The sequence below is a fragment of the Megascapheus bottae genome, chromosome 2 (assembly GCF_031878675.1).
Source record: "Megascapheus bottae isolate mThoBot1 chromosome 2, mThoBot2.hap1, whole genome shotgun sequence".
Taxonomy (NCBI): domain Eukaryota; kingdom Metazoa; phylum Chordata; class Mammalia; order Rodentia; family Geomyidae; genus Megascapheus; species Megascapheus bottae.
Genome location: NC_143510.1, coordinates 58,426,098 through 58,453,337, shown reverse-complemented (window position 1 = coordinate 58,453,337; position 27,240 = coordinate 58,426,098). Strand labels below are relative to the sequence as shown.

General features: G+C 39.3%; 1 protein-coding gene across 3 annotated transcripts in view; it reads right to left on the bottom strand.

Annotated features, from left to right (window-relative positions):
- The window catches only part of Lemd3 (LEM domain containing 3), a 61,495-nt gene extending 35,307 nt beyond the window's left edge, over positions 1-26,188 (bottom strand). For all 3 annotated transcript variants that reach the window (XR_016534532.1, XM_090328014.1, XM_090328016.1), the window contains exon 1: positions 24,536-26,188. Coding sequence is in view for 2 of the 3 variants with exons in the window: in XM_090328014.1 (XP_090184140.1) it covers positions 24,536-26,153 (1,618 nt within the window). In the remaining variant the exon portion in view is untranslated. The remainder of the gene's footprint in view (positions 1-24,535) is intronic.
- Positions 26,189-27,240: the final 1,052 nt, after the last annotated feature.

The following is a 27,240-nucleotide window of genomic DNA, read 5'->3' as shown; positions in this document are numbered from 1 at the left end:
TCAGACAACTACTCTGACCATTCACATTGCAAATTTGTATTTTATAACTACTGAGAACTATAGGTTCTGGTGAGAGGCTCTGAGCTCAAATTCCAACTTAGCATCTCCTTAAGCAAACATCTTCAAATATAGTTTCTCCTGTATGAAGTAGGGATAACAATAATGTCCACTTAGAATAGTTGTCAGAATTAAATGATACATATGTAAGAAATGAAGAATAGAATGTCTATGAATTACCATGTTCTAAATACATACTACCCCATTAATAGTAGTAGTCGTCGTCGTCGTCGCAGTAGTAGTAACTGAAACTATTGACTGTAAGTTTCTTTAAATTGAAAAATTCATTTAAAATGCCAAATTAAAATGATTAAAAGATCTTCTTAGCCAGACACCAACAGCTCACACCTGTAACCTTAGCTACAAAGGATGCTGAGATCTGAAGATTACGGTTCAAAGCCAGCCCAGGCAGGAAATTCCATGAGACTATTACCTCCAATTAACTATCAGAAGACCAGAAGTTGAAGCTGTGGCTCTAAGTGGTAGAGCACTAGCCTCAAGCAAAAGAGCTCAGGGACAGTGTCCAAGGGCTGAGTTCAAGCCCCCTGACCAACAACAACAACAAAAAAAACCCAGAAATTCTTAATCTGCTAAAATTTGGAAAGTGGATTGAACTATTTAAGAACTAGGTCTCAGCTGGGCAGGTGTGGTGTCTCACGCCTGAAATCCTAGCTACGCAGGAGGCTAAGATCTGAAGGTGGCGGTTCAAAACCAGGTTCAAAGCCAGCTGGGGCACGAAAGACCTTGAGACTCTTATCCAATTACCTATCAGAAAACTGGAAATGGCACTGTGGCTCAAGGTGGTAGCCTCGAGCTGAAGAGCTTAGGGACAGGGTCCAGGCCCAGAATTCAAGTCCCACAACCGACAAAACAAAAACAAAGAAACGAAACAAAAAAAACTATGTCTCAATTTCATAAAACAACTTTAATAGATCAATTTTTATTTCCAACAAAGTATTAAATGATAAAGGATTTAATAGTTTTTATATAATCCCTTAGCCCCATCTCAAAATATAAATAAGTTTTTATCTAAATATATATCATCTCTCATGGTTACAGACAGAATCTTCTCTCATCCCAAATGTGTAAAACTTTTATATATTTTATACAGGCCGTATACTGTACAATCCAGGTCATTACTAAAACTAACTGGTCTCATAAAGTAGTTCACACTGACCAGGTTTCCTTTTCAAGATGCTCTTCTATTTTTATTTGAGAAAACAGGAAGCCTCCTAGGAACCAGGAACTGCCTGATTCTAAGAAAGCATATGTGAGAGACCAGTTTAGCAAGGTACAATTTAAAAGAAAAAAAAAAAAGGTTAGGGGGAAAAAATATATCCTGTTATCAAAAGATTTTGATAATGGATTTTTAGCTACATCTCTATACAACAAAAGAGCTTAAAGCTGGGGGGAAAATTCAACAACAACAATAACAAAAATCACAAGTCCTCAAAATGGAAGAAGAGAGGTAAATAAAATATCTTAAAGATGAAATACAGAGCTAAAAAATCAAGACCAAAGAATGGAAAAAATATGTTTAAGGGGCTGGGAGTTTGGCCTAGTGGTAGAGTGTTTGCCTAGCATGCACGAAGACCCGGGTTCGATTTCTTGGTACCACATACATAGAAAAAAAAAAAAAAGCCAAAAGTGGTGCTGAGGCTCAAGTGGTAGAGCTCTAGCCTTGAGAAAGTCCAAGGCCAATGCTCAGGCCCTGAGCTAAAGCCCAGGACTGGCAAAAAAAAAATAAATAAATAAAATAAATAACCTTTAAAAAAATGTTTAATAGCAAGTTTAATTTTTATCTGAAGTGAAGCTATATTTAGGTCAATGGACTTTCCTTACCCGTGTATACAAACTGGCCAAACAATATTTTATAAAAATTGATATTTTATTTGTTCTTTATATGAAGAACAGCACCATTTCTGGCTTTTTCTATGGATGTGGTACTGAGGAATCGAACCAGGGTCTTCATGCATGCCAGGCAAGCACTATACCACTAGGCCCAACTCCCAGCCCAAGAACAATTCTTTTTTTTTTTTTTTTTTTTTGTCAGTCCTGGGCTTGAGCTCAGGGCCTGAGCACTGTCCTTGGACTTTCTCAAGGCTAGAGCTCTACTACTTGAGCCTCAGCACCACTTCTGGCTTTTTTCTATGTATGGGGTACCAAGGAATCGAACCTGGGTCTTCATGCATGCTAGCGGCAAGCACTCTACCACTAGGCCAAACTCCCTGCCCCCAAGAACAATTCTTAACATCAGGATACTTTCTGTCCTAGGCACCTCTATGAGAAAAATTTCCTAATAACATTGTCACCTCCTTAATTAACGATACATTAGTAACAATAAAAGTAAAACATCCTTGAAGTAAATAGTTTTACAAGGAAATGCCATCCAAAAACAATTCTAAGCGGGGTGCGGTGGCTCACGCCTGTAATCCTAGCTACTCAGGAGACTAAGATCTGAGGATCATGGTTCAAAGCCAGCACGGGTACTAAAGTCAACGAGACTCATCTCCAATTAACCACCAGAAAACTGGAAGTGGTGTTGTGGCTCAAGTGGTAGGGTGGTAGACTTGAGCTGAAGAGCTCAAGGACAATGGCCAGGCCCAGAGTCCAAGCCCCACGACTTATTTTTACTAAATCATTTTACTATTTTTAAAAACATAATAATAAATCTCATCTAAAAATTACTTCTTCAATGGAAGTAACAAATATTGTCACCTCTAGTGAAAATATGTAACATCACATCCCAATTTGGCAATTGTAAAGTTGGGGGGGGGGGGGGAGAACAGTATTTCAAGAGAAGCTTTGCCATCAAAACTTGGCTACTTCAATATTGTTCAGTTTCTCCTCAAGAAACCAAAACTGGATTATAGTTCTTATCACATTCTAAAATTATAACACCAATTGAACGGTGCTTCAAATTTTATTTTATTATTTCCTGAAGGCACATCTTTAAAGTTATTTATTTATTTTGCCAGTCCTGGGGCTTGAACTCAGGGCCTGGGCACTGTTGCTGAGCTTCTTTTGCTCAAGGGTAGCACTTTACCAGTTGAGACACAGTGCCACTTCTGGCTTTTTCCGTTTATGTGATAGTGAGGAATCAAACCCAGAGTTTCATGCATGGTAGGCAAGCACTCTAAAACTAAGCCACAGTCCCAGACCCCTAAAATTATTTTTTAACCTGTTACTGTCCTATATCCTATGCCTCCAATAGCTTTACATTACTGCTTTTTCCCCTAGTTTAGCCGTTTCTTCTTCAATTTCTTAGTTTAGGTTACTGCAAAGAGATATATCAAACTTTTAGTATTCACTTATCTTTCCTTTAATCTAGCCAAATTACTAAAAAACAAAGTTCCTAAAATGTTTAAGTCAATACCTCAAAATTCCAATTGTTTCCCACCATATTTTGCCTCAAAGAATTATTATGAAATTTAAGGATACATATTGATACTCCTTTTCTAAAATCTCACCAATTTCACAACTGTTCTTTTACTTTTTAGCATACTTTTAAGCTGAAATCAAATCCATTAGCCATTATGAATTCCAGATAAATACAAATAAATAGTGAACATTTCTGCAAGCTTGTATACTTCAAAGCATATATTTATATGAACCAAATAAATTGATAATCTGTCAGAAAGGCTTCATTTTTGCTTAATAATTACCAAAGGAAAAAGTCCTGACGAATGAAAGAAAAGTCTACATTGACCTAACTTTATTTTTCTACAGCCCAGGAGAAACACAGTTTAACAAATATTTACTTTATTTAATCTGATGCTGAATAAAGGTACAAAAACAACAAAATATCCTTGCCCTTCATGGAATTTATGTTCTACAGAAGTTCAAAGGCAGCGAACAAACATTAAAAACACACAGTAAGCCATTTGATTCTATGAGCTTTGGATGGAGAAAAAAAGGAATAATGCTTGATATCAGAAGGAAGAAAGAAATTTTAAATAAGATAAAATAAAGTTCATATTAATATTACATTTGAATAGAAAGCTCAGATAGCACAGGAAATATTTTATATGCATGCCTGAAGTTTCAGATTTATCTAAAGAGTGTGAAGTGTATGAAGGCTGTAAGATGGTAGTAATTCTAACTGCCACTCCCAGAATAGAAGGAAGTCAATGTGAGTAGATGAGAAAACAAGAAGTGAGAAATTAAATGAAATTGGTAAGACTACTTAATGAGTCAGCAGGTACAGATTCTGGAGTGTTTTAAACATTTTTGCTTATTTCTCTGAGGGAAAAAACTCAAAAAACTGCAAGCATCCATTATCTAGCTCATCCTTTAAAAGAAAGGCCCTCGTAATAAGATATGGCTTAACCTCAGATTTATTTTAATTTTATTTTATTTGCCAGTCCTGGGATTTTTTTAATATATTTTTAATGTAATTAATAGAAGGGTTATATCATATTCACCACATAGAAGGTGCATTACTTCACATACATTGATACCCTTTCTCATGTCTTAGTCCCCATTTCCCTCCCCTAACCCCCACCCCTCCTCTTGTTTTCCCCCCTTCTGTACATCAGTCCTGGGCTTTTTATCTCAGGGCCTGAGCACTGTCCTTGGGCTTTCTCATGACTAGAGCTCTACCACTTGAGCCATACCACCACTTCTAGCCTTTTTTATGTATGTGGTACAGAGGAATCGAACCCAGGTCTTCATGCATGCTAGGCAAACACTCTACCACTAGGCCAAACTCCTGGCCCCTAACCTCAGATTTAAATGCAAAGGAATGAATGTTCTGCTACTTATGGATCCAAGAAAACTGCAATTAGGCACATTTATGACTTTTTCCTCCCATTTTCTTAGTATCAAAGCAAACAGCTTTAGTCTATGTTTACATTTTTCTATTTAGTTCATTTGGAAGATACAACTCCCAGAAATACTTCCTCCAAAACACTCTTTACACCTTTAATCTGTCTGGTCTTCATACCTGAATGTTTTCCTTCTCCATTCTATCTTGAGGTCTCAGTTTACTGCTATGATAAAACCATGAGGAATGCTTAACTACTGTAAACTTGATGTGACCTCACTCTTCATAGAACTTCTACATATTTTTTCTCATTCTCTTTATAACCACCATATATTATGAGAGATGAAGATACTAGGTGATAAGGAATTATGGAAATTTGAAGGCCTACCCAGTTTGCTAGTATAGCAGTCTCATCAATACCACAAAGGTTCTGTAGTTTTGATCAGTGTACAACCCTCTACATTGCAGGAAAAAAAATGCAAATTATATATACTGAATATTTACTATGTGCCAGAGAAAATACTGTTGCCATGTACTCCAAAAGCACTTAATTTATCCTCATAATACCTTTATGTTAAAGAAGGTATTCAATTTTTGTGAGCAGGGATATTGGTACATGAAAAAGTAAGATAAGTATAGTTTAATAAGCTGGTATTCAAAGGGATAAGATTCAAACTTCAGCATGAGTCCTCATTATAGAACAACTGCAAAATGTTTTTCCTTTTGGTTTAAGGAAACTTTCAGATTTTTAAATTTCCTATGATGTAAAAAAATAAAAATGAGGGAAGGGAGCATGGCCTAGTGATAAGAGTACTTTTCTGGCATGCACAAAGCCCTAGGTTCTATTTCTTGGTACCACATACACAGAAAAAGCCAGAAGTGATGCTATGGCTCAAGTGCTAGCTTTGAGAAAGCCCAAGGACAGTACCCGGGCCCTGAGTTCTAGCCCCAGGACTGGCCAAAATAAATAAACAAACAATGAGTGGCTGGGTCAGGAAAAACACAGTTGATTTTTACACAAGGAAAAATGTCTTTAATATAAGTTCTCTAACTCAGTGGGGGAAGGTACTACACAATGCCTTCCATAGCAGAATTAGCCAGAACATTTTTTCTTGCAGCAGTGCTCCACAGAACTGCTTTGGAACCTTACCGTGACTTTTTTTAAAGCGGTAATTTCTGATGTACTACCTTATCACATCTAAAAGTTTTCATTTGACTTATCTTGCAATGTAAGATATTCACAAACATATATCAAATATCTATCAAGTGCCAGTGATTTTGATAGCTGCAGGAGACTGGGAAATGAATAAAGATAAGACCTTTTCAAACAAAGTTCAGTTTAAAGGACTATAAACTCATAGACATGGGCTTCTAAAGGTAGTTTCTCAGACTTCTAACTCTAAGGTTAGGTTTCAGTCTTAAGACAACTAAAGTCATTCAGGCAGTTAAATACATCTTCCGGGATGACTCTGGGTTGTACTATTTCATGAACATTCAACTTCTCAAATCCTATCTTTACCATTACTGGTTTAACCAGTCCATAATTACATGTGAAGAAAGTGAGAGGAATAGAAGAGAAATGTGAGGGAATATTTCCAACAGCTACCAGACACTGCACCTGTATACCAACATCTCTGTACTTTGCTATCAGCCAGACTGATCTAAAAATGGACAGAGTGGAAAAAGGCAGGACATTCTTTTCGGGGAAAAAAAAAAAGCCCATTTGTTTTCTAAAACTCCAATTATTTCCTGGCTTTTAGAATTTTTTAGATATATAAGTTAAGTCTACAAAACAGGCCCATTTACCTAATGTATGCTGAATAAATTAGAATAAAATTATCTAGGGTTCATTACTTGCCTAAGATAAACTTTGGTATCATCCTTGTTCATAAGCTTTCTATTATAATCTCACCTTACTATCTGGAATAGAGAGGCTCAAATCTAATTAAGGATAATGAATGAATGAGAGAAGATCAGAACTCAAAAACTTTTCCAGTTCTCATAAACCTTCCAGCTTTCACCTGCCTATTTTAAGGTGGCAAACAATCTCCTCCTCTCCTCTCCTCTCTCCTCTCCTCTCCTCTCTCCTCTCCCCCTCCCCCCCCTCCCCCCCTCCCCCCCTCCCTCTCCCTCTCCCTCTCCCTCTCCCTCTCCCTCTCTCTCTCTCTCTCTCTCTCCTGCCAGTCCTGGGGCTTGAACTCTGGGTCAGAGCACTGTCCATTGACACTTCTTGCTCAAGGCTAGCACTTTACCACTTGAACCACAGCACCACTTCTAGCTTTTTCTGAGTATGTGGTACCAAGGAATTGAACTCAAGGTTTCATGCATGCTAGGCGAGCACTGTAACTACTAGGCTATGCTCCTGACCCCTAGACTATTTTTTTAGTGTCTGATTCTATAAGATAAAATAGCTTTAAATGTTGGTATGCACTACCAAGTACACAAAGAAAACAAAAAAGTTTTACTACATAGTGAGGTCTTGTTCGTAAAACAAAAGCAAAACAACAAAAAAATTTTCCAAGGGGAGGCCAAGAGTTGGCTAGTGGTACAGTGCTTGCCTAGCATGCATGAGGACCTGGGTTCAATTCCTTGGTACCACATACACAGAAAAAGCCAGAAGTGGTGCTATGGTTCAAGTGGTTGAGCTTTTGCCTTGAGAAAGTCTAAGGACAGTGTTCAGGCCCTGAGTTCAAGCCCCGGGAATGGCAAAAAATAATAATAATAATAGTTTCCAAGGGAAAAATAGGGACAAAGAGCAAAAGTAATAAAAATAAGCAATATATAAGAATCACTAAACAAAAAGAATAAGATAGCTATTAATGGAACTCTATTAATAATCACTTTGAACATAAAATCAAAATGTATTAATTAAAAAGATTTAGGTAAATCATAAAACAAGACCAAAATATACGCTGTCTACAAGAAATCTACTTAATGCATGAAGCCCTGGGTTTGATTCCTTGGTACCATATACACAGAAAAGGCTAGAAGTGATGCTGTGGCTCAAGTAGTAGAGCACTAGCCTTGAGAAAGCTCAAGAAGAGTACCTAGTCCCTGAATGCAAGCCCCAGGGGAGGGGAGGACAGAGGAAGGATGTGCTCAAATATAATGATACAAGTAGATAAAAAGTAAGGAGATGAGAGGGGAAAAGCTATGCCTTGCTGACTAATTAACACGAAAACAGAGTATTCATTTCAGAGATAATGCACTACCAAGCAATAAAAAATATAAGTGACTGAGATGAATTATATAATGATAAGGAGGATAATTATCCAGCCTTGATGTGTATGCACCCAACAACTTAAAAATATATGAGGCAAAAATTAGTAAGATTGCAAGGAGGAAGATAAATCCATTATTAAACTGAAAACTTCAACACTCCTCTATCAAAAATAAATCTACCCAGCAAAAAATGGTAAGGATACAGTCGAACTGAAAAACAACACATAACAACTAGATATAAGGCATGTCTACGCATTCTTTCATCTAATAACAGCAGAATACATTAACTCTTCCCAAGTTCCCACAAAACATTCTACACATTCTTTATCTAACAACAGCAGAATACATTAAATGTTCCCAAGTTCCCATGAAACATTCTACACAGATCACCTCTGGGGCCACAAAACACACTTTAACAAACTCAATGTCTGCTTTCCTATAACTGAATTAAACTAGAAGCCAACAACACAGAGAACTGGAAAACCTCACAGCAATGAAAACAGGATTTAAAGTTGTTTATTAAAATAAGAAACAAGGCCCGGGAGTTTGGCCTAGTTGTTAAAGTGCTTGCCTAGCATGCATGAAGACCCGGGTTCGATTCCTTGGTACCACATACATAGAAAAAAGCCGGAAGTGGTGCTGAGGCTCAAGTGGTAGAGCTCTAGCCTTGAGAAAGCCCAAGGACAGTGCTCAGGCCCTGAGCTCAAGCCCAGAACTGGCAAAAAAAAAAAGAATTGTGGTTTAATAGATGAATTCTTAATAAATATTTAAAAAAATAAAATAAGAAACAACACTGAAAAAGGCCAAAATATATACCCTAGTTTTCAAATCTCAGAGGTTAATTTCTACAATAACCTACGAAGTTATATGGCATTTATCTGCCAATAATTTCATAACATTACTTTGATTTATATGAAAAAATATTAGTTGAGTATAAATTAAATTGAAGTTTTTAAAAAAGGTTTAGTCTAAGATTTTTACACAAGAAAATATCAGCTCACACTAAAACAGGACATAGAAGTTAATGATGAGTTTCCTATCCTCTCCCACAAAGACATCTCAGTGGCTCAAACATCCAAGATTACCATCCCATTAAAAGGTGGGCTAAAGACTTAAAGAGAAACTACCCTGAAGAGGAAATAAGAATGGCCTATAGACACAAGAAGAAATGCCTGACATCTCTGGCCATAAAAGAAATGCAAATCAAAACAACTTCAGAGATTCCACCTCACTCTGTTAGAATGGCCATGATTAAAATAGCTAATGATTAAAAAATCTAATAACAACAGATACCAGCGGGGATGTGGCCAGGAGGGATCACTACTACACAGTTGGTGGGAGTGTAAATTCATTCAACCACTCTGGAAAGCAGTATGGCGGCTCCTCAAAAGACTATTAAACATCGACCTCCCCTTTGACTCAGCAACCCTACTCCTTGGCATTCACCCAAATGTCCAGAAACAAGGCCACACTAAAGCCACTAGCACAATGATGTTCATTGCAGAATTATTTATCATAGCAAAGATATGGAACCAATCCAGATGCCCCTCAGTAGATGAATGGATCAAGATGTGGTATTTATACACAGTGGAATTCTATGCTGCCATCAGAAAGACGAGAAAAAAATCATATTAAGCCAGACCCAAAGAAACATAGGCTGCATGGTTTCCCTCACTTGTAATAATTAGTACACATCTAGGCCTCTCCTAGCAGAGGATGACAATAGATCAAAACCTAGGTTCATAAGGTCATACAGGATGAGACTAGTGTACTATGTTATTTCTCTTCTCTTTTTTTGCCCTTATGGTTAATCTCATATTGTTCTTGTATCTGACTTTGTCACCTGGTATATTGTATATACATCTATTTATTTGAAATAAGAAAGGGAAAGGGGGAAAACAAGATGATTGGGAAGGGGCGGGAGGCCCCCCCCCCAAAAAAAAACAGGGGAAGGGACATCAATGTGTGAGAAGTAATGCATCTACTACCTGATGAATCTGTGACTCCTCTATACATTATCCTGATCAAGAAAACAAAAAAATCCAAGATTAAGCAATTAGACTGTTGCCTCCAAGTAGTTTCATCACCTTCTGTTTATCCAGTGCTGAAATAAAAAAAAGGTATTATAATGAACAGAATTTAGAGCAAAAGAGTATGCCTATTTAAATCATGAAGCTTTATCTTACTCTACTTTTTAACGTCCAAAAAATCTTGGCAATCTGCCTTTCAGTACTTTCGACAGATCTCTTCTTGAAAACTATTTTTGTACATATGTCACTTAAAGAATTATGCTACTGCATGGTGACAAGTGAGGAGGAATCTAAAGACAAGACAACCTGCAAAGGTTAGACACAAACCTATAAATAATACCAAGCATCTGTGCAACTGCCAATGTGGCAACTAGAGAAATTTATGCTAATGAAATACTATAATTTATTAAACATGATGACAGCTCACTGCTCTAAGAGATTTTAAACAACTGCTGTATACCAGGGACTCTAACACCTCCTCAAGGTGTACTTTATAAGACTGCCAAGTAAAACTACACTACCACAAGGTCTCTTCTGAATGAATACTGCTAAATGAGAATGTAAAAGGGATCTGGGTCCCAGCTTTGATTCCTTGGTGCCACATACGTAGAAACTGGAAGTGGTGTTTGTGGCTCAAGTGGTAGAGTGCCAGCCTTGAGGAAAGCCCAAGGACAGCACTCAGGCCCTGAGATCAAGTCCAGGACTGACAAAAAAAAAAGGGGGGGCGGGGGAGATCTGGATCCACAGTAAAACCTACCTCTAGTTCAATGCAATAAAAGAACACAAATGTCCCATACAATTCAATAGAATAGGTCTTTTACTTAGGAACTTCTATGGGTAGAAACCTCATCTCCTATATCATCTTGCTAAGAGGTAAGACCTTTAGGTCATGAGGGTTGTCTACAGGAATGAATTGCTGTGATTATCTTGGGAGTGGATTCTTTATCAGAGTAGGTTTAAGGACAAGTCAAACCTTTTGCCTCATGTTCCTACTCACTAGCCCTTCTACCTTTGGCTACAGAATATCCAGCAGGAAGGTCCTTCAGATACAAACTCATTAATCTTGTGTCTCCTAGCTATCAATAAATCTCTTTTCTTCATAAAAACACTCAAGATCCAGGTATTCTACTGTACTATAACACCAAAACGAACCTCAGGCAGCAAAGTACTAAATTACAATGCATATTTAACATTTTAAATGATTATCACCAGTTCAGTTCTATGTTGCAGGAACACATTACGCTTTAAAAAAAAAAGATGCAGAAGAATAAAGAGGTGAATAAAACTAAAAAAAGCTAAATGGGAGTTTTTATTCCATTTATCAAATTTAGTAAGGAGCAGAGTTCTGATTCTAAAAATTTAAAAAGGGCATATAACCAGAACAAATATAAGAACTAAATCTGAAGCTAAAGAACTTCTACCAATGAATTTAGAAGAAATGTTACATTATGAAAATGCTTATAAGTTACATCTGGATTTTAGCTCTGGAAGAGATACAGATGAAAAGTCATTTAGGAAACAGATTTATACTATGTCATCATTAACATACTATACCGTCATCAAAAACAATATGACAAAATAAAATCATTTAAGCCATAATAACATGTAGTAAATTAGGATGAATACTATTTTTCATTGTCATTACATACACAGAGCTTTGAGAATTTAGAAAACATGTTTCATAATAACACAATGGGTAGAATACATGGTACACAACAGACCATGCTAAGATTCTCATCCAAAATCTACCTCTAGATTTTTACAAACTCAATTTATAATACAAATACAAATACATATATGTGAATGAGTGCTTTAAAAAATGACACACGGGCTGGGAATATGACTTGGTGTTAGGAGTGCTTGCCCAGCATGCATGAAGCCCTGGGTTCCATTCCTCGGTACCACATAAACAAAAAAGCTGGAATTTAGTGCTGTGGCTCAAATGGTAGAGAACTAGCCTTTGACTCAGGGACATTGTCCAGGCCCTGAGTTCAAGCCCAAGAACTGACCAAAAAAAAAAAAAAAAAAAAAAAGGAGACAGAGAGAGAAAGAGAGAGAAAGAGAGAGAGAGAGAGAGAGAGAGAGAGAGACAGACAGACAGACAGACAGACAGACAGACAGACACAGACATATAATCAATTTCTCATAACCATTCTACTTGGCTGCTATCGCCAATACTCAAGCTTACCACTGAGACAGTATTACTGTTAAAACAAATAAGGTTTTTAGTCTAGGATCGTCACTATGAGCAGTACTCCTCTGTATGTTAACCAAAACACAATTTTAAGTAAACTGAGAAATGAATCAGAACCTGCTCAATTCTAATTAGGGACCTTCCAAACCAAGCAAATGTAATTTCTTTGTTTTCTACTATTCAAGTATAAAAGTTCAGAGTTCCTGCTTTGATAAGAGTGAAGGTCTCTGAATCTTTTCTGGCTCTGAGTACTGCTCAATTATTTGTTCAAATACACTTATAGTTACTTTGGTAAAAGACAGACATAAATTAACAATTTGCTGTTCCTTCACTTGCCATTTGTTTCCATATTAAGTACACTTCAAACACCAAGTATGATTTTGATACTTAAAGATGTCAAATAGTCCACATTGCTTTATTAGGTATGTATACAAGTGTGTTCTCTGAGCTCAAGCTAGTGCTCTACCATTTGAGCTATAGTGCCACTTCTGGCTTTCTCTGTGTAGTACTAAGGAATCAAACCCAGGGCTTTATGCAAGCTAGGCAAGCACTCTACCACTGAGCCACTTTCCCAATCCTAAACAGTGTAATTTAGATACCCTTTTAAATCCATTTTAGTTTATACCTCCCAGTTTCTTGATTAGCTCTACTTGCCTACTGTTCTTTCACAGAAACATCTTATCTTTCCGCTCTGATAAATAATACTTTGTGCTATCTTAGAAACTAACCATATAGCATGTGACAAGCCATTCCTTTCCACCAACTACATGCACTACCTGTACACATTCTTAAATGTTTTCTGCCAGGTGTGGTGGCTCAACCCTGTAATCCTAGCTACTCAAAAGGCTGAGATCTGAGGATCATGGTTCAAAGCCAGCCCAGGCACTAAAGTCTGTGAAACTCTTCAATTAACCACCAGAAAACCAGAAGTGCTGTGGCTCAAAGGATAGGGCGATATCCTTGAGCTTTCAGAGCTCAGGGACTATGCCCAGGCCCTGAGTTCAAGTCCCACAACCACCACCACCACCAATAACAAAAAAGATATGTTTTCTACCTCAAATCTATGCTGCATTTTAAAATAAAGCATCACACATCTGACTTTTCTGACAGCAAGTCTACCTTCTGATGACCAGCAAGATTAAAATCCAGTCTTGAGTTCTGATTCATTATCATTAATAGTAACATAGCAACACAAAGTTATTCAGTCCTAGAAATATGAAGGGTGCTAATTAATATGAAACTCCATTTTATCTACTCAGCTAAAAAAAGGGTTTGAAAGTATTGGCAAGGTCTACAAAAGTAACCAGTTCAACTATTACTTATTAACCTTATCAACATTATAAAATGCTGCACATGTACTGCTTAAATTATACGACTATCTGAAAAATTAATAACTTACAATATTAAAAGTACAGATTATATATAATTTCAAACTTCTTCAAAGCATTTAAAGACAGTACCATACTAGTTTCCTACAAGAAACAGACTGGGGGCTGGGAGTTTGGCCTAATGGTAAGAGTGCTTTGCCTAGCATGCACAAAGACCTGGGTGTAATTCCTTAGTACCACATACATAGAAAAGGCTGAAAGTGGTGCTGTGGCTCAAGTGGTAGAGCTCTAGCCTTGAGAAAAGCCCAAGGACAATGTTCAGGCCCTGAGCTCAAGCCCCAGCAAAGGCAAAAAAAACAAAATAAAACAAAACAAAAGACTGGAATATCTCAATAAAAATTGTCTGATTATATGCCAGGCATCAGTATCTCATGCTTATAATCCCATCTACTTAGGAGGATGAGATCTGAGGATTGCCAGCAAAGTGCTCAATTCCAATTAAGTCCCCCCAAAAAGCCAGAAGTAGAGCTGTGACTCAAGTGGTAGAGCACTAAGCCAAAAACAAAAACAAAAACACCTCAGGGAAAACACCCAGATTCTTAGGTCATGCCCAAGGACCAGCAAAAGGCAGGGAGGGGAACCTATGTGATTTTAAAAGGTTAAAACCTCAAATAAGAAAACTATAACATAGATACATGAAAGGAATGATCAATACATTGAGGCTTAAAATTAACACTGACAGTAGCTATCTATTTTCTTTTATATATAGTATATACTGCCGTAACTTTATCAGAAGGCATACACAAATTTGCAGAAACAAATTTTTCACAAGTCACAATATAAACTCCAAACTCTGCTATATGATAATCAAATCCAAGCCTGAAGGTTGGCTTCTGCATGAGTATTTAGGAAGAGAATACCACCTACAATCTGAGGGATAAAAGAACAGTTAGTCTAAGTTAACTACCACTAGTATAATTCTTTTTTTTTTTTTTGCCAGTCCTGGGCTTGAACTCAGGGCCTGAGCACTGTCCTTGGACTTTCTCAAGGCTACAGCTCTATCACTTGAGCCTCAGCACCACTTCCGGCTTTTTCTATATATGTGGTACCAAGGAATCGAACCCCGGGTCTTCGTGCATGCTAGGCAAGCACTTTAACCACTAGGCCAAACTCCCGGCCCCCACTACTATAATTCTAAAATGTATATATTCATTTTATGACATCTGGCACACAAAGTATTCAGAAAATAATTTAATGAATGATTAGAAGAATTTCTAGAAATGTTAGCCAGGTGCAATGGCTCATGCCTGTAATCCTAGCTACTCAGAAGGCTGAGTATCTGAGGATCATGGCTCAAAGCCAGCCCATGCACTAAAGACCTTGAGACCGTTATTTCAAATTAATCACTAGAAAACAGGAAGTGGTAGTGCTGTGGCTCAAGGGGGTAGAGTGGTAGCTGAAGAGCTGAAGGGTTCAGGGACAGTGCCCAGGCCCAGAGTTGGGGCCCTATGATTGACCTCCCCCCAAAAAAGAAAAGAAATGTTGCTTCACAGGAGCTAAACCAAACAAGAAATTGTGACCCCATGGGAGATATAAACTCAGGAAGTCATTAATAAGGTTGACTTTAACCAAGGTTCTAAACAGAGTCTAGAAGAAACAAGTATTCCAAAATATTCCCCCTCCTAATTAACTTCCATCTCTATCCATAAGTTTTTGGGTTTGTTTTTTTTTGGGGGGGGAACACCGGGCTTGAACCCAGCCTGGGCACTGTTCCTGAGCTCTTCAGCTCAAGGCTACCACCTTACCCTAGACCTAAGCCCCACTTCCCATTTTCTAGAGGTTAACTGGAGATAAAGAGTCTCAGGTCCTTTTGTGCCCAGGCGGGCTTTGAACCTTGATCCTCAGACCTCAGCCTCCTTGAGTAGCTAGGATTATAGGCGAGAGCCACCACGCCTGGCACTGTCCATAAGTTTTGAGAACTGTATTCTGATAAATTGCTACAAAAGTACAATGTGCTTTCAAGAATTAGCCACAATCAATAAATTCACATATGTACATGGGCTTTCTAACTGCAAAACAAAATTCATTTTCTGCTATATGCTATTTGTTCCTAAAGAACATTTTCTGTTCCAGTCACATTCAGGTGAAGAGAATTAGTGCTAATGCACATGTATCACTGAGTTAGTTCAAGACAAATGAACTAAACCATCATATAGTTTTGCACCCAATCTTAGTTCTAAATTTTAGCTTGCCACTTGATATCAACACATTGCTGTTAAAAAAGAATTCAGAAGTCATCTTGTAAAAACATCATAAGCAAAAAGCTGTAGGAAAGCAACAAATCTGTTACCCAGACAAAAGAAATGGGATAAGATAAATTTTAAACTTTATAACTATACAAAGAGTCAATTGAGACATTTTGAAATATATAAATATATAAAGATTTCCACATGACAGATTTTTCAGACATGCTATTTACAGACATTATTCACATTGGATATGATTTTATAATCTTGTCCTAACTTCCTTCAGTTTTTTTTAAATACAAGTTTTTGTTGTTATTGTTTTGTCGGTCACAGGGCTTGAACTCAGGGATTGGGTGCCGTCCCTGAGCTTTTTTGCTCAAGACTAGCACTCTACCAACTTAAGCCACAGCTATTATCTCAAATAAACTAAAAAAAGCCTGGAGTAGAATTTGTCTTTCCCATCCAGGTTGGTTTCAAACCACCATCCTCAGATGTGTTTTCTGAGGCATGAGCTTAAAATGCAAGTTTTAACTATGGAATATCAAACACAAGTATTTTCTTCCTAGAAAACTGAAATTATTTTTTACAATACTGTTAATAATGAATATTAAATAAATCAAATGGGCATGTTTTGTTTTGATGCCATTTGTATGGTTCAAAATAATAAAGACTTATATGAACAAAGTCATAAGCTCTCAACTATACTGCTGCTGGTTCACTTTAAATCTATGTTAGAAACATTCTGAATGTAGTCAAAATCTAAAGTTACAACCTAATAATTGCTGTAACAATTACCAGTTAATACTAGACTGTATTCCCAAATAAAAGACTTGAAAATTCTGGTGATAGTAAACTAATATGAGATCAGAATAGCAATATATCAATTGAAGGATATTTTCACAAAGTTACCACTACTGTTTATCACATATTTTGGAGATTACAACCACCTAAACTACGTATAACTAGGTTAAATATCTTTGTACCGAAGTCATCTATCTTATATAAATTGTCTTCTCAGCTGCTAAAGTTAATATAAAATTATTAAGCAAGAAGAAACTAGCTTTAAAACTCTACAACTAAGGGGCCAGGAGTTTGGCCTAGTGGTAGAGTGCTTGCCTAGCATGCACGAAGACCTGGGTTCGATTCCTTGGTACCACATACTTAGAAAAAACCGGAAGTGGTACTGAGGCTCAAGTGGTAGAGCTCTAGCCTTGAGAAAGTCCAAGGACAGTGCTCAGGCCCTGAGCTCAAGCCCAGGACTGGCAAAAAAAAAAAAAAAAAAACTCTACAACTAAGGCAAGCACCAGTGGCTCACACCTATAATCATAACTACTCAGGAGGCCAAGATCTAAGGATCATGGTTCAAAGCCAGCTGGGGCAGAAAAGTCCCCATTGCCCCCCCCCCCCCCAAAAAAGGCCAAACTCTTACAACTCTGAGAAATCACAAAAACACCTATTTAAAAAAAAAAAATCATTCCTTAGAATGATAGAATCTTCATTTCTATTGAAACAAATGTTAAATATAAAGGGAAAATATAAAGTTGGGTTTTTTCTGGGGGGGGGGTGAACATACTCAATCCTAGTATATTTACACACAGAAAAAGGTAATCTAGCATTGTGGCTAAAAGCCACTACCTGAGTTCCAATACTTTCTTCATACAAGTACTATCTACTTTATCCTCGGCAAGTTCCTTACTTCTCACCATTTATCTCTAAATGTGATAAGTACTATCACACTTGAGGATTAAAAAAGTTTAGCTCACTGCCAGCTACACAGTTTTATATAGGGGTTAGCTATTATTATTTATTACTAGGTGCCACATATTGGGCATTATATGCAATATTTCACTAATTCTCATTTAACTACTTTTCAGATAAGAATCCTGAGGTTTACAATGGCTAGCAAGTTATCTGTAGTTTAAAACAAAAAAACTAGCAAGACCAAGGACACTCCAATGTTTTCTCAAACTAAGCTTTGTGGTATACCCAAAGTTTTCAACATGATTGCCAACTTTAAATTATTCTAGTAAAAATTTTCAAGTGAAACTATTTTCATTAAGTAGATTAGTTTCTTAAATCATCAAATTGGTATATGTGAACTTCTGGGGTTCACAGGACTATTCCTTATAAAGGTCTAGGATTTTTTTTTTCCTTACAAAGTAATCAATTGAAAATTATCAGCTTTTACTTCAAGAATGAGATCAGTAACTACAAAAATTGTAACTACACATTAATTTCACACGCCAAACTGTAAATTTTTGTATAATTACTTGAAACAGTAAAAGTATTTTTAAAAGACACACAAAAAAACCCGTAACATCCCTTTGTATCCTTAATGCTGGATTAAAAACACACTTGTTTAAAAAAGAAATATTGCCTGGGTGCAGTAGCTCACACCTGCAATCCTAGCTACTCAGGAGGCTGAGAGCTGAGGATAAAGATTCAAAGCCAGCCCGGGCACAAAAGGACCTGAGACTCTTATCTCCAATTAACCTCTAGAAAACTGGAAGTGGGGCTTGGCTCAAGGGTAGGGCCAGTAGCCTTGAGCTGAAGAGCTCAGGACAGTACCCAGGCCTAGTTCAAGCCCTATGACCCCCCCCCCAAAATATATATATGTATATATATATGGGGGGTATTCTAATATTGATTACATCAGCACTTAACTCTCATCTTTTATGAAATATGTTCCTATAAGAGACCACAGAATGGGGGGTGTGGGGGGGGGAGGGAAATGGGTACCAAGACATGTGAAAGGGTATCAATGTATGTGAATTAATGCACCTTCTATCTGGTAAATATCATGTAACCCTTTTACTAATTACAATAAAAAAAAAGTAAAAAAAAAAAAAAAAAAAGAGACCACAGAATATTCTCGTTTTAACAGCTCAATAATACATCCTCGATGAAATCATTATCTTTTCCCAAACCAGATCCTTTAACAGCTCTAATTCCTTTAAATGGTATAACAATTCTGTCACCCATGATCATAAGTCTTTTGACTCTAAAACAGACAACAAAGAGAATAGTTACAAAGTGCATTTTTCTTCAAATAGATTATCTCATTAATAGATACCATTCTATTCGCAATTACCAACATCCTACAAGTTCTATACTATCATTGTTTATTACCTTATTCCTTCCTTTCACCTTTGCCACTCCCATTGTATAAAGATCTGTTCAATAAAAGACCAATTCGATCATGTGGGTTCTGTTTCAAATCCTCCATGGATTGTAACTGTTCAACCTACAGAACAAGGTCCAATTTTGCAACTCAGGGCTTTTGATCCTCTGAGAGTGAGTCAAGCTCATATTTAATTTCTCCCTTTTTATAAAAGTACTGCACTCATCACATACTATATATTTCTTATTTTCTATGACTGTTCTTAGTAAAGACAGTTCTTAATGAATCTCCTTCTGTAGGAATGACTTCTTTTTTAATATTCTTACCAGGGAAGGTAGAAAACTACTTGCTGAGTTAAATAATTGCTACACACATTACATGTATGTATATATACATATTTACATATAGATGTATACATGTGTATATATATGTACAAACATAAGAAGAATTGATACCAAGCCACCAGAAGACACCAAAATCTGCAGATACTAAAGTTTCATGGTAAAATGGCATAGTATTTGCATATATACCCTACACATCTCATATCCTTTAATCATCTGTACATTACTTATAATACCTAACATAAATGCTATGTAAGCAGTTGCTTTAAACACAAGTCAATGAATGTCATAAACTGATGCATTGAAAACCTTAGTACAACTATTTAAATAAAAAATATATTTCTAAAAGAGAATACCAAAATAAAGTTAGAAGTTTAGAAAGAAGAGTTACGTGAAGAAGGGAACTGTCGATACACTGCATCGAGGGAATGTGGAAAGAAAACTGAGTAGTAATTTAAATGAGATAGGTAATGGAAATGGTTGCTAAAAGAAAAGCTAAAACCAGACAGGATTAAATAAAGAACTGGAAGAAAATACTATGAATGCCTTGGCTGACAAGAGGAGGAGCTAAAAGAGAAGAGTCAAACATTTTAGGATAGCAGAAATTTTAGCACTTTTATACTATGAATAAGGAACAAGTTAGGATTAGTTAGGATTAGGATTCAGAGAAACTGCTCATAATAAAAAATAAAGCTGCTCATAACTTTTAAAAAAGACAAGTTGCAGCTAACTCTGGTATCTCACACCTGTAACTCTAGCTATTCAGGAGGCTGAGATCAGTAAGTTTGCTGCACTCTCTCCCAAAAAATCAACAAAAAGCAGGGCAAAAGACTTAGCCCAAATAGAGCATACCAGCCTACCAAATGGAAGGCCCCCAATTCAAATTCCAATATAACCAAAAAGAAAAAGGGAAGGGAAAGAAACCATTTCCCTAATATGTACAGTATGATTCACATAAAATGTAGACTCCTTTTGACAGATCTCAAAGCCTTTAGATCTATTATGACTTTGGTCCATGCCAAACCACTTCACTGTATACCATTCTCCTTCTCAGTCACTATGTCCCTGGGACACTGGCCATTCTCTTTCTGATCCTTTAACATGATGGTTCGTTCCTATATTTGCTGTTATATCTGCCAGAATACTATTCTTTTCAATGGTTAAATTCATCCAGAACTCAGTTCAAATGTTACCTCGTCAGAGAGGCCTGCCAACCTATGAAGAACATTTCCCTGAAATTCTTAGGATTGTCTATGATCTTCCCTGTAAACTCTGAGACAGTTCATCTTTGACAGAGACATATTGTTGTTTATTCTATTTACTGCTTAAAGTAGTTATCACATAGTTCTTACCAATAATTCTTATCACACAGTAGGCATTTTGCAGTTGAAGGAAAATACATACATACATATTTATAAGAGAAACATTTATAAGAGAAATTTTGAAAATACCTAACGTTTAAATTCATATACACCAGGAGTAGGTTGGAGATATCATGCAGAGGGGCATGACCTCATATTTCTACAAAAAGAAAAAAAAACACATTTATTTTGTAACTGAAGAATAGTTTTTAAATAATGATTTATGAGCTGAGGATAGACAATCTACCCTGCCTTTTAAAATCTTTTTCTGAGTTGTCATGATATGAACACCTGTGGGACAAACAACTTTATTACAGGTTGATCTCTGAGTTATCTGTTTTGTGGCCTGTCCTGGGGACTGAACTCAGGGCCTGGGTACTGCCCCTGAGCTTCTTTTGCTCAAGACTAGAACTCTATCACTTGAGCCACAGCACCACTTCCAGCCTTTTCTGTTTATGTTGTACTGAATTGAACCAGGGGCTTCATGCCTGCTAGGCAAGCACTCTATCACTGAGCCACATTCCCAGCCTCTGAGTTGTTCTGATAGGCCAAAGATAGAATGCTAAACCTTGGAGTCAGACATCAAAGATCATCTAATCTAATCCCCTAATTTTACAGATATAGAAGCAAAGACTTCGTACAAGAAATTTAATAAAAGAATATTGGCAAAAAAGAATTTTCAAAGAAAATGATTAAGGTTTAAAAGACTAATCTATAATATATCATACACAACTTTAACAATAAAAGCTCAGTAAAGGTTACTCTACAATCTCTTCATGAAATTATTACTCAAAGCAAAACTATTTTTTAAACATACCATTTAACAAATGAGCCCTATAGCTAAGCATTATATGACAAAGGATTCAGAACACATAAATATAGGGAATGAAAATTATTCACTCTTGAAATCCTAACACCGTTAGGTGACTAGACTAACTGATCTAGCAGGCACTTTTTTCCATCAAGGTATACAGCCATCAAGTATAAATTAAGTTGTTTTGGTGCAGGGCCAGAATGCAACTTGGGTGCTGTCCCTGAGCATTTTTGCTCAGAGACAATGCTCTACCACTTGAGCTAGCTCTACTGCCAGCTTTTGGTGATAAATTGGAGATGAAGGTCTCATGGACATTCCTGTCTGGGTTCAAACTACAATCTTCAGATCTCAGCCTCCTGAGTAACTGAGATTATTACAGGCATGAGCCACCAGTACTTAGTAGGATATCACTATACTTTGATCCCAACTTCTGCAACTATTTCTATAATGTATATTTGATGAAGTGAATGCAGACTAAATACTGAATAGGTAAGAAATGGACTACTAAAATTCATTCACAGACAAGTATTTCATTATACACACACTATAGTTTAATAGGAATACATCAAACTTCATCTCGGTCTTAATATCGACCTTGTTTTAACTAACCTCAATGACAGCAGATATTTGTTCCAGTTTATCATATAAAAATGAGGCTCAGAGGGTAAGAGTCATAATTCATTCACAAGCCCAGAACATCCATCTTCTTAACCTGTGAGCCACCAAATATCGCTACCTAACATTTACCATGACAAACACTTGATGTTTTCATAAAGATGAACGTCAAAGGAGTACCAAAAATCAAGGTATTCCTATCCGTTCCTACTTGAAATTTTACTTCATAAGAAAATATTAACTATTCACTTTTTTTTTTTTTTGCCAGTCTGGGGCTTGAGCTATGAGCCTTTCTCAAGACTAGTGCTCTACCATTCGAGCCACAGCATCATTCCTGGTATTTTTCTATGTATGGGGTACCAAGGAATTGAACCTGGGTCTTAACGCATGCTAGAGGCAAGCACTCTACCACTAGGCCAAACTCACGGCCCTTAACCATTCACCTTAATAGTGATTAAAAATATGTGAAAATCACAATGAGAAGTTCCTCATTAATTCTATATAAAATCCTACCAAATGATATTACTTTCTTAATAAAATTTTCTATCCTCTTTTCTAAAAAGTACTCTACAAATAATACACATGTTAATTAGCTTTATCACTGGAAAAAGTTCTGTCTTACCACTAACTGTTCAGTTGGAGATACATTTCCTAACTTACTTGAGTCTCATCATTCTTATCCAAAAATCAATGCCATCTACACCTGTGAGTTAAGACTAAATGATACAATGTGTGCACTTAGCTCACAGATAATGTAGTTTTTAGAGAAACAAACAGATGCAGCTACATACTCCTGATGTATAATATCATTTAATGGATGTGAACTTGTATTGCCCTTAATTCTTCCCTCACAAATATCTGGAATAGGACACATTGCTCTTGCTATCAATTAAAGATGAGCCAGATTTCACTGGGCTTTCAACTCATGTAACTAAGCAATACTGTAAGAATATAGCATTTGAAGGCTGTGTGGGGTGGCTCATGCCTGTAATCCTAGCTATTCAGCAGGCTGAGATTTGAGAGTCGTAGTTCAAAGCCAGACCTGGCACTAAAAAGTCAAAAAGACTCTTTATCTCCAGTTAATCACCAAAAAACTGGAAGCGGCGCTGCGGCTCAAGGGGAAGCATGGTAGCATTGAGCTGAAGAGCTCAGCAACAGCGCCTAGGCCCAGAGTCCAAGTCTCATGACTGACAAAAAAATAAAAAGAATATAGCATTTGACCATCTGGGAATTGGTTATATCTAATCAAAGTATACATGATTTTTAATCCTTCTATTCTGAAATAAAATATATAATAAGCCAGGGATTTTTTTTTTTTTGGGGGGGGGGGGGTCATGAACTTTTCAGCTCAAGGCTACCACTCTACCCCTGGGCCTGGGTGCTGGTTCTAAGCTCTTCAGCGCAAAGCTACCGCCCTACTCCTTGAGCCACAGCACCACTTCCGATTTTCTAGTGGTTAACTATAAATAAGAGTCTCCCAGTTTTTAGTGCCTGGGCTGGCCTGGAACCACAATCCTCAGATCTTAGCCTCCTGAATAGCTAGAATTACAGGTGCGAGCCACCGTGCCCAGCAATAAGACGGTTTTATAAATACAAATCATGAGCAGTGAATTCACATTAGGAAAAAACAGCAGAAATTTTTCAGAGGAAAGGAGAAAAGGAACTAAAATCAAGAGACATGTATTCAGTCATTTATTATACACTAATTCACTTTCTTTCACTTTTCATGAGCATCATCTTGGTATTAGCACCGTTGTATAGATTATAATTTAACTTATGACACTATGTCCTGGTAACTCAAAATAGAGGAAGATGCTAGCTTAATGAGTGAATGAGTATCCCTGTCTGCAGTCACTTAGCAGGCAAACTGCAGGGCCTAGAAAATCTAACTAGAAGTTCCTGCACGGCTCTGCCACAACTATTTTTTTTTTTCCTGGTAAGGAAGGAAGGTACTTTAGGTGGGAAACCAATTCAGAGCTACTCCCTGCTATTTTTCTTTTCTTTAAATATTGACACTCTAATCATAGAACTACTTGTCCATATACTGCTTTCCACAAAATACTTAACCTGAAGTTCAGGAGACATTGCACTGCTGCCTGACAATGTGTAATGTTTCAAGTTATGAGTAACTGGCACCAGTGGCTATTTAAGGATAAAATAAAATCAAGTCATACACATACACACAATCGCCTTCTGTAACAGGCTTATAACATTTTGTTCTTTTATAAATTGTTGTGAATTTCACAATACATGATGCAGAAAAAAAACTTAAGACATATATCATTCTGATCATGGTTATATTGTTCCTTCTTAAAGGAAGATGACACATGCATGGAGTGTGCTAACCGCCTTCTTGCAGGTAAAGGTGACCGCATGTGAAATGACTAAGTGCACTAAAGCAAAGTTCCTTGGTTACCTGACCCTTTGGGTTCAATACTTACTGAGTCCTCCATCCTCGGCAACTCCCGTCCCTCTCATTCCTAGGTAAGTCAGTCCCAGTATTAGGAAAAACAAGCAGGCAGCAGTTAGGAGAAACATGGACAAGTAGTGAGCACTGAAACTCCCTGTCGGGGACACTTCCTCGCGTTTAAACTGCTGCAGAAGTTCCTCTTCGGGTTCGGAAAGCTTGGGTTTGCTGTACGTGTTTTTCAGGTAGGTATGATTGGAGCCCGTATGATTGGCGTGATTGATCCTGAGTGAAGCAGGGGCAGCCACCGTGGAACTGGGAGGGAGGCTGTTGGGGTAAATCCTGGGGGAGTCCATACCGAAGGCCCCACTGCCGATATGGTTATTGGTTTTAAGAAGAGAGCCCGTGGATGCATCCAAGGTGGAGTCCAGGTCGGGAAGTGGCGAGGGCAGGATCGGGGCCAGCTTCTTAGCGCCGACGCGGTACCGAGGAAGGGGGCTGGAGTCCACTTGACCGCAGCCACCTCCTCCCCCTCCATCTCCTCCTCCTCCTCCCGCCTCCACCGCCGCCTCGTCGAGGTTGCGGCTCCTGTCTAGACTCCCGACAGCCGCCGCCCTGTCATTCATCGCCAGTCCTCCCCCTCCCTGAGCCGAGGTCTCCAGCCGGCTGCCGGCAGATTTCGCGGTCAGCGGGGACAGGGGCTTACTATGGCTCCTTCGGGGTCGATGCCGGGAAAGGGAGTCATCCTTCAGTAATACCTGTCGGGCAGCAGCCACGTCCTCCTCCTCCTCCTCGTCCTCCTCCGTGTCCGAATAGTTTTCCCGACAGCAGTAAGGGAGAAGCCGGCTGCCGTTCACCGCCCGGCCCGCCCAGAGTGGTTCCTCGGCCTCGGGATCCCCTTTCTCCTCGCGGTCATCCCCGTCCTCCTCCGCCTCCTCCCCGGCCCCGCCGTCTTTCCCCGACGGGGTCTGCGGATCTGGACCCCCGGGCCTCCGGGTCCCCCACCACGAATGGGGTTTCCTGCGCTCGGCCGGGTTGGGGTTCGTCAGCTCGCCGGCGGCTAGGGAAACGGGCGGCGTTTTGAGCCCGCGGTAGTGGAGCGCAGCCCGGTCCCTCCGGCCAGCCCCGCTCCCGCCGCCGCCGCCGCCGCCGCCGCTCCCTCCGCCGCCGGCCTGGTCCCGGTCCCGGTCCCGGGGACTGGCCTCCGCGTCCGACTCGTCCGAGCTGAAGCCCAGCAGCACTTTGCTGCCAGCCGCGGGGGCGGCCGCCGCACCGCTGGGCCCCGCCGCGGGGCTCTCCGGGCCGGAGGCCGACAGCCGGCCCAGACCCCCGGAGGTCCGCAGGTACGAGAGATCGCCCGCCACCGGCCGGATCCCCATGCCCGCCGCCGCCGCCGCCGCCGGACCCGCCGCCGCCGCGACCGTGGCGGCCGCCGTGTTATTGTTATTACTGTTCCGTGTCTTGTGGCCGCGGCCCCCGGACCGGTGTTGTTGCTGCTGTTCCTCCTCTCGAAGCTTCTTCAGCTTCTTAAGGTAGACCGGCCGGGTGCTCTCCGTCACGGGACCGGGAGACAAACCGTAACGGCGGAGTTGAGAAAAAAGCTCCTCGTCCGAGAGCTGCTGAGGCGCCGAAGCCGCTGCTGCCGCCGCCATTTTCTCTCCAGGGTGTTTTACAAGCTCCGCGCTACCGGAAGTGACGCGCCGCCCTAGACCCTGAACTAGACCGGGCTGCTGCGTCGCCCGCCCAGCGCCGCGGGCGTCTCGGCCAATGGGAGGCGCCGGACGCGCTCACCTGAGCGGGAAGCGGCCACCTGAGCCGCGGCGCGCGCCGGCTGCCCACCCGCCCGCCTGCCCGCCCGCTCCTCCGGCGGCGCGGTCCGGCCCGGCGCTCATCTCCCGGCCACCGCGTGGGGGCCGTCGGCTTCGGCGGCCGCTCGACGCCCCGCTCGCCCCAGCGCCAGCCATTCCTCCATCCGCGGGAGCCGTCCTGTCCACACCTTGACCTCTTCTGCCACTGGGCAAGACTCGAAAGCCGTTCGCCTCCACGTGATTCCTGCTGCTGGGGGAGCCTAGACGTGGGGGGCGGGAGGAGGGGGGGAGAAGAAAGAAAGAAATCTTGAGAGCTACGCTACATGGGTGGTTTTGTTGATCTTAGTTCTCGTTTCCGTTTTCAGTTTTGTCTTTAAAAATAAAAATAAACAGTGCTTTTTTCAGCAGCCTCTCCCCCCCTCGCTTTCCAAAGTCGGTCCCAATGCAATTCTCCACGGTAGTAGCTCCTCACCCACTAGTTGGTTATTCAGTGATTAACGTTTTTCCTTAAAAAAAAAAAAATTGATGACCTCACAGGGTCATTTTTGACAAATGAAAGCCTTCAGAAGAAAAACACACCCATTCTATGTAATGTCCTTAACGCCTCTCTAACAATAGCTGTTTAGTTAATTACTTTTATTTGCTCATTTATTACTTGATTTTATTATGTCTTTGAATTGTAGGCTCCATGTACAGAGGAACCTTTGATTTTATTCACAGCACTTCTAGAAGCTCTACAAATACTGTTGCATGAGTAAATGAACTGAATTGTGAGAGTATGAGGTAGATGTGTTGGCATAGGAACAGTTCCCTGATTAGGTAGGTAAACGTCCACACACAGTAAAGGAACCAAAGGCATTAGAACCTGGAAGTTATAAGAAACAGAAGAGAAAATCGCCCAGTTTGGTAAAGATGACTTCCCATTTCCCTA